Source organism: Leucopleurus acutus (assembly GCF_964270905.1).
Source record: "Leucopleurus acutus genome assembly, chromosome: 10".
Classification (NCBI taxonomy): Eukaryota; Metazoa; Chordata; class Mammalia; order Artiodactyla; family Delphinidae; genus Leucopleurus; species Leucopleurus acutus.
Window position 1 is genome coordinate 38,588,318 of NC_139153.1, and position 7,930 is coordinate 38,596,247.

General features: G+C 60.4%; 1 protein-coding gene across 3 annotated transcripts; it reads right to left on the reverse strand.

The window, feature by feature from the left end:
- Window positions 1–1,251: 1,251 nt before the first annotated feature.
- On the reverse strand, window positions 1,252–7,715 carry SEMA3B (semaphorin 3B; the record flags this gene model as incomplete). Of its 3 annotated transcripts, none has more annotated exons than XM_082847585.1 (17): window positions 1,252–1,653; window positions 2,015–2,154; window positions 2,247–2,302; window positions 2,399–2,556; window positions 2,794–2,835; window positions 2,912–3,003; window positions 3,264–3,483; window positions 3,841–3,985; window positions 4,065–4,134; window positions 4,236–4,347; window positions 4,443–4,588; window positions 5,524–5,643; window positions 5,847–5,940; window positions 6,020–6,139; window positions 6,545–6,607; window positions 6,754–6,911; window positions 7,592–7,715. In XM_082847585.1, 17 exons carry the CDS (start codon window positions 7,698–7,700, stop codon window positions 1,252–1,254), a joined length of 2,247 nt encoding a protein of 748 aa, XP_082703711.1. The 3 variants fall into 3 exon arrangements, with proteins under 3 accessions (XP_082703711.1, XP_082703713.1, XP_082703712.1); XM_082847587.1 differs by having other exon boundaries at window positions 3,841–3,982; window positions 7,592–7,700; XM_082847586.1 differs by having other exon boundaries at window positions 4,065–4,176; window positions 7,592–7,700.
- Window positions 7,716–7,930: the final 215 nt, after the last annotated feature.

Below are 7,930 nucleotides of genomic sequence, written 5' to 3' on the forward strand. Positions count from 1 at the left end.
TGTGGCTATTACTGTTCTTCTCCTTTTTGGCCCTTGTCTGTTTAAGCTTTTGGTTAAGTTTGTGTTTTCTAGGCTTCAACAGTTTCAAGGAAGGCTCATGATGGCTCAAGGATTTCAACCCACTCCAGCCAAGGGTAACCCAGGTCCCTAAAACAGTCAGCAAGGGACTTCTATACCTATAGCGTAGGTTAGGATCTGCAGCCCCTATCCAGCAGGAAGACATTTCAGAAGAAGACCTCTGGTCCCTTAATCCTTAAAAATAAAGGGTGTAGAATCCCTCAGGGGGGAATGAGACAGGCTGGGACCTGAGACCCTTTGCTGCAGTGCTTACACCTGGACAAACATCTCCTGGAGCAACAGAATACAAGAAACTCTAAGGGAGTAAAAATAACCACACACACCTGCAACTGGGGCAAATTATGAGCAAGACGCAAAAAGAACAAAAACCCAACTGCCACTTCTGAGGTGTTGGGAGCAAAAGCAGGGGACTACTCAGGATTCCTGCCCACGACACCGCCAAGAGGGTGGGCAGACCACCTAAGTCACCCCTCTGGCCTGACCCATGGGTGTGCCCCTACTCTCACTCCATTTAAGGAACCAGCTCGGAGCCACCCTCCCCCAAACCCTTGTTCCCCCAGCAAGCAAGCAAGGGCACCTGTTGCTTGTTGGGCACCTGTTTCTTATTTTCACTCCCTTGTTCTGCAGCATGAGCCCCAATAAAGCCTTGCCCGAATTTCTCCTCTGGCCTCTTACCAACTTCTATTGATTAAAGAGTCCAAGAACCTGGGTCAGTAACACTAAGACCAGCGGCTGTCTGATGGGGCCGTTCCAGCTTCAGCTGATAACATGTTTATTGCATTAGTACAGTCGGCCTGCCCCACCCCCACCCCCACCCCAGCCTGTTCACAGCTTTCTGCTCACTGCCCAAAGAGGTGGCCCTTCCCCCAGGGTGGGCATTCTGGGCACCTCCCCCACCCAGGTCGTTGCTCGGGGACCCTGCTTCTCTGCCTCCTCCTGACCAGCTGGACCCTGTGCGCAGCCTGGGCCGCCCCTATCGGGGTTGCATTCAAGGATTATTCTCTGTTAATAAATAAGCCGGCATGGCTGCCTGTTGGCCAGGGCCTGTCGGGTCGGTGTCTTCCCTCCACCAGGAACCGCTGTGTGCCGGGGCCCTAGCTGCTTCCCAGGGTCTGACCGCCCCCTCTCTCTGCTGCTGCCACCTCCCCAGTCCCCAGTGTGGGGACAGCCGAGTCACCAGTGCGCTGCGCTGCGCGGCCCCCGCTCAGCACGCAGTTCTGGGGCGTGTGTCCTCCGGTTGCGGCCCTTCCTCCGCGACTCGGGAGGCGGTGGGCGCGGCGCGGGCTGCGGACGACACATTCGCAGGGAGTTCGTACCACCGCCGCCCGGCTCCACCAGCTGCAGGAAGTCCCGGTACCAGAGCTTGGGGCCCGGCGGCGCAACGGGCGCAGCATCCTCGGTCCGGGCCAGCCTTTCAGCCTGCGCAGCACTCAGCACGTGCAGCGCCAGGCGACGCATTGGCTGCGAAAAGCCCTGCTCCACGGCTGCGCACAGGTACACGCCTGAGTCCCCACGCCGCAACCAGCGAAGCAGCAGGCCCCGCATCGTGCGTTCGGCTCGCTCCTCTGCAGGCACCTGCAGGCCGGATCAGCGTGAGGCTGACGTTAGGGAACAGGGCGGGGCTCGCCTGAACGTGGGGGCGCGTCAGAGACCACCCCCCAGTGGGCGGAGAAAGGGCGGGGCTTCGTTCGGGCTGGGCTGGGGCGCGGGCGTCAGGCGCCTAGTTAGAGGAATGGGGCCTCACCAGGATGCGGAGTGCAGGCAAGGGGCCAAACTGGGCGTTAGGGGTCTGGTTGGGCGGAGACTCACTGGGCAGAGCTGGATCGCATCTAGATGTGCGGAGCAGGCCAAGGGCCTCATTAATCAGGGCGCGCACTTCCTGGTCGTAGGAGTCGGAACAAGGGCCTGGTTGGGAGGGGAGTGAGGGGAGGCTCACCTGAGTGTAGGCCGCCTCCCCCGCGCGCTGGAAGGTCCACTCGACGCGCGCCTGCAGCGAGCGGGGCTCACACTCCAGGAAGGCGCTACCTCCCTCCACACCGAACACCTTCCGCTCCAGCAGCGCAGGGTGGGATGAGTCTGGGGGCAAAGGGAATGTCAGATTCAGACAAGGCAGGGCAGGGTGGGGCAGTCTTTAAGGGATGGGGGGTGAGAGCAGCTGGGACACTCACCCCCGGTGCACAGTGTGCTGGGGTCACCGTTCTTTACATCCTGCCGTCGGAACCTCCTGGGGAGAGGGGACATTAGAGCCTCCGTGAGCCCTTCTTTTAGCCGGGGGCAGATAAAGACTCCCTCCAGGCAGCCCGCCCCTGATCCTACCCACCTCTTGGCACTGGGCTGGAAGCGAGTGCACGCGGCCCCATCCCAGGCGCAGTAAGGGTCACGTGCCAAACAGCATTCGGCACAGGCGCGGCCGTGGGCAGCGCAGCGGTGCAACGGGATCTGGGCCACCCCGCTCCGAGAGGCTACGTACAGTTGGTGCTAGGGGTACAAGGGGCTCCAGGCTGACCTTGGGTGGCCCCGTGCCTGCCTCCCATAGGTCAGGGATCCCTTCCCCCATTTGACAAAAGGGAACACTGAGGTCTCAGGTCCCACAGTCTAGTGAAGGCAGAGCCTGTACTCGAAACCGGGGCTTGTAATTACCAAGAGAAGAATGGGGGTGGGGGCACCTGGGAAGAGGCTGGGTCCATTCCGCCCGCAAGCCTTCTGGTCACTTACCCTCTTGGAGGAGATTTGCATGCTGGTGACAGCAGCTGAGTCCTGAGAGGGAGGAGGGGTGCTGGGATCAGAGCTCCGTGGGGTGGGGGTACCCCAGGCAATGGGGGCTAGGCCTCACCTCAAACATGTGCAGCTCCTCCAGGAGCAGCCCCTCAGCATTAGGCCGGCCACCCTTGGGGACGGAGATCACCTTCAGCACCGTGCCAGCATCTGCAGGGATGAGAAGGCTGAGTGACTCCTTGTGTTCCCTGACAGCCAGGGCCAGGGGTCTCCTCACCTCTGAGGCCTCCACCCTCCGCATGGTTGAGATGGTGAAGAATGTGGGTTGGAGCAATCAGAGCAGCATCCAGAAGGAGATGGGGGCACAGCCCCCGGAAAAATATGGAGATGGGACTGAACAGGGGGAGATTTCACTAACAGGCCAAAGAGCCTGGGCTGGGTCTTGTGGGTGGTCATGGCAGGACCCTGACCTGTGCCAATGAAGAGGACGTCGTAGTATCCGTCAACAGCTGCTACACGGTCCGCAGTGATCTGGGTGAAGGTGTACCCGGCACCCACTTGTTGGAAGAGGGGGCGCCCCCCCATGGGCAGGACCGAATTGTACATGAGGGGGTGGTTCCGGGCAAACTGGATGACATCATCAGGAAAGTCCTTGGTGGAACTGAAGGTGCCAAAGGTCTTGCTGGGGCACTGGGGGGTGGGAAGGAGGCATGACAAGGACGTGGATATGAAGGCCTGGTGGGCAGCCCTCCACAGGACACCTCCCGGAACCTGGAGCATGTGTGAGTGTGTGTGTGCGCGCGCACGCACAGGGGGCGGGTGTTGGACAGAGCCCTGCCCTGGGAATCTGAGGGAGGAGCTCCAGCCTTGCCTTTGGGGGTCTGAGAGGGAAACATGGCCTTCCCCTGAGGAGCCCTGTCTAATGAAGATGATGTTTTCCCACCCATAAAAAAAAGAAGACACAACATTCACCAAGAAAACCCCAGGCCAAATTCTCCACCCCTGAAACTTTAAGTGGGTTGTGGTGGGAGTCCCTGGGCTACGCACCATGCCAGGTCGGGGGTAGGGGACACGGCCCTGGTAGGACACCCACTGGTGCACGGGCCCCTCCTTGTGTGCAAAGGGTCCCAGGAAAGCCCGGCGCACATCATTCATGCTGTACACGCACACTGCGGAGCCCTGGAAGATGCTGCTGCAGGTGAAGATGTAAGTGGAGTAAGGGGCTCAAGTGGGGCCTAGCCAGCCTTGCCCCACTACCTCCCACACCTCACCTGGTCGTGGAGAAGACAGCATAGAGCAGCGGGGTCCAGCGATCCCGCGAGGACAGCAGGAACACGTCCTCTGCAGGGAAGGGACCAAGTTGGGGGAGGGTGCACAGCCAGGCTCAGGGTCTGCGCCCCTGCGCCCCTCCCCACACCCCATCCTCAATTATTGGCACTTACGGAGCTGGTCAAAGTTCGTATCGCCCTCAGCACCGGGCACTGAGCACACCAGCCGCGCCTTCAGGAACGTAGTCCACTTGTTGACCAGGCTGCGCTGGCCACCCACGTCGTTCTGCGGGGTCAGTAGGAGGGGATGAGGGCGAGGCCCCAACAGACAGGCAAAGGGGCGGTGGCAGGATCACCGAATGTGGCCCAGGGACTCCTCACCCTGCAGATCTGGCCAACGCGGGACACAGACAGGCGTCCCAGGGCCGGCGTGGCCTCCACTGCCGACTCACGGAAGAAGAAGTAGATCTTGTCGTCGTCCGGGTTCTCACTCTCCGGGATCCAAAAGACCTTGACGAACTTGGGCTCTGACCACAGCAGGAGGCGTGGGGTCAGCAAGGTCCTGGCCCTGCCCCCTGCTAGGAGGCCCAGGCACTGCCTCCCCTTTCTTTCGTGCCGGCAGAAGCCCTCAGGGCAGCAGCTGACCACCCAGCCTCTGGGACCAAGTTCAGGTGGTGCTCCCCGAGGACACAATCGAAAGAAAGAGGGCCTGTGAGTCAAGAAGAAGCCACGAGAGGGCAGCAGAGACCATGGCTACCTGGGCCCACAGGCAAGCCGACTCTGGCCAGTGGTGGGCCTCTCGCCTCTCCCCTGGCAGTTCTCTATGCCAGTGGGCCAAGAAAGGAGGGATATGGGGTACCTGGTTTTACCTTCACTCATGAATCTTCCTCTCTAGCAGGAAGTAGATGCCCCCACTCCTGCTTCAAATACTCTGCTGGGTCTCATCACTCTTAGAATAATCTACCCTGGCCCTACCCTGTGCTGACAGTCCAGACCCCTTATCATTGCTCCCTTCATGAGTCTGTTCCTTGGCTTGTTCCTGCCCCCAGGGTCTTTGCACTAATTATTCCCTCTGCTTGGAATGCTCTTATGCTCTTCCCGAAATCCTGCTGTGTTTTGGGCATTAGCGCATACCTTTTCTCAGCAGGGTATCTTCCTTTCCCCAGCCCTCCCACCACCACCACCGCTGCCTAGTCTCCTTTTCCCTTCCTCTCCATTCTCTCACTATATCTCCTGGCCATTGGAACTGATCTTATTGTGTATTAGATCTGAGGTCTGTGAACTCAAAGAGGGCACGGGCCATACCTATCTTGTCCACCCTGCGACCCAGTGCCTAGTGCAGGGCTTGACCCAGGGTAGCTACCTGGTGAGCACTCACTGCTCACTCCCTTTATGGGCCTTACTCAGCACCTGCTCTGTTGGAGATGAGGGCCCTCTCCCAACAGTCCCACCAGTCTTTCACCGTTGAGCCAGCGGGAATCGTGTGGTTCCGTTCGGAGACTTGGACGATGACCCAAGCTGCGGAAGATGGTAAAGTCCCGGCCCATGAGGTCTGCGGCTACTCCCGAGTACAGCTCTTCCCCTGTAGACACGGCAAGGCTGCTTAGTGAAACCAAAGGCTCTTGTGGTGGGTTGGGGGCACTATGGAGCTCTGGGGGCTCTTGGGGAGTCAGTGAGGCTATGGGGGATCCCTGGGGCTCTAGGAAGGGTCTTGGGACTTTGTGAGATGCTAGAGTCTCTGAGGGGTTCCAGGAGCTCTCTTGGGGCCCCAGCCTTTGGACTCACCCACCAGCACGGAGGCAGCCCGATGCCTGGGGTCATAAGGACTCTTGCCCTTGCCATCCTCTAGCCTTCGAAGGTCCAGCCGGAGCATGGGCTCCTGGGAGGCAGGGGGGAGTTGTTACTGTAGGCCCTTTCTTACCCTCCCAACCTCCCTCCCTGACCAGACCTAGCCTTACCTCCAGCCGCTGGCCCACCTCCACAAATGCACAGGTTGGGTGGAAGGCCCCTGTGCCACAGGCCAGCAAGTGGGTGCGGTTGTAGGCATGCAGCAACTTCACGAAGTTCATGCACTCAGTCTAGCGCGCACGTGGGCAGGGGCAGGAACAATGAGGCCTCCCCCAAGGAGGTGGCCTTAAGGGCTCCCAGCTCACCAGTGGCACTCCCACCCCTTCTTTTCTGCATTAGCCCAGGCAAGTACTAACATGGGCCCTAGGGGCTCAGGTGCCCTTGGTGACCAGCCCGGCTCACCTCTCACCAGAATGGGTTCATTGGGAAGCATGCCTGCATTGCCCCCCATGACGCAGAGGCCTCCAAGAAGAATCACATAGCCCCCACCCTGACTCACTACCTCTGGACTTCAGCCACCTCAACACCTCCAACCCCCATCATAGCCAGAACAGGCAGGCTTCTGTTTTAGCACTGCCCACCTCTAGAGTGAGGGGCTGACCCTCCCCACTCCCACCCAGGCAGCCAACACTCACGCCAATGTCCTTCCCTGCCCAGTTGCACTCCTCTCGCCATTCCACAGGGGCCGGCCAGGCCAGCTATGGGGAGGGTGGGGGAGGGAGAACACAGGTCAGGGACTCAGGATGTTCTCTATGCTGAGGGTGTCGTCCACTCAGGGGGCCCATCCTCCAGGAAGCCTGGAGTGGGGTCCCAGGGCGGTGCTGAGGCTGGGGGTCCCTGGCACCTTCTTGGTCCGCTTGCTAATGTTGTCCAGGCTGAGGGAGGCCACATGGTTCTCAGCGCCCACAAACAGGCGCCCACGCTCCTCATCCAGCAGCAGAGCTTCGTAGCAGCAGGTCCTCTCCAGCCTGAAGGTCCGGAGACCGTGCTGGGCCTGGAGCTCTGTGGGGCGGGGACACCACTGAGGATTCGCCAGTCATGCTAGGAGCTTCTTCTAGGCCAAGGTTGTACATGTGACCTGGCCCACACACATGTGATTTTACACACGTGTGAGTTTACACTCAGGGGGACAGGCCCACCCAGGGTCAGAGCTTCCACGGTGGGCAGTGCAGCCCACCCCTGCCCCCATGGGGGAAGGAGGTGGAGCTTCTAGGGCAACCTCGGACAAGTAGTGTCTCCAGGCGAGTGCACGGGGAGGCAAGGGTTCTGGGGTAGGCCTGCATGTTGGGACAGCCAGAACCCCAACCCCAAAGTCAGGCTGAGGGTTCTCTGCCACCAGCCTAGGTTCAGTATGATACCACTGCCTAGTAACCACCCTGTGTAGGGGGTGTGGGAAGGGGGCTCTAACAGTCCCCACACCTCAACTTCCCTGGGAGCAGGGGATGGAACAGAGGCAGGATCTGTTGCCATGCTTCCTGGGAAAGCATGAGGAGAATGTGGGCAGAGAGCTTGGGGACTGAGGCCAGGAAAGGGTTAATTGGAGATGGCCTGAGCGTGCCCCCAATCCAACCCAGCCGGTGGCACACACACAGTACAACAGCAAACACAACACCCCCTACCCACACTGGGCCCCTTTCCTGCCCACCCTGAGGTGAGCCCTCCTGCCTGCCAGGTGCACCTACCTTGGAAGGAGAGGCGAAGGCGTGGCGTGCTGGGGGCAGCACCCACCAGCACTGCCACCCAGAGCAGAGCCAGGCCTGGGATCATGGCGGCGGCCTCAGCCCGCCCCATCCCTGCAGCTCAGGGAGCTCAGGGTTCAGCGGGCGTGTGTGGAGGAGCCTTGAGCCACCCTGGACTCTGCCCCGGATCTGGAAGAGAAGGAGCTGCAGCGAGAGCTAGGGAGGGAGGCTGGGGGGAGTCCCCAGGGATCAGATTACAGCCCCTAGGGGAAAGAGGCTGGGGGGTCGCATTCCACTTGCAAGTCCTCCTCTCCCTTGGAGGGTGCCCTGCCTGGCCACAAT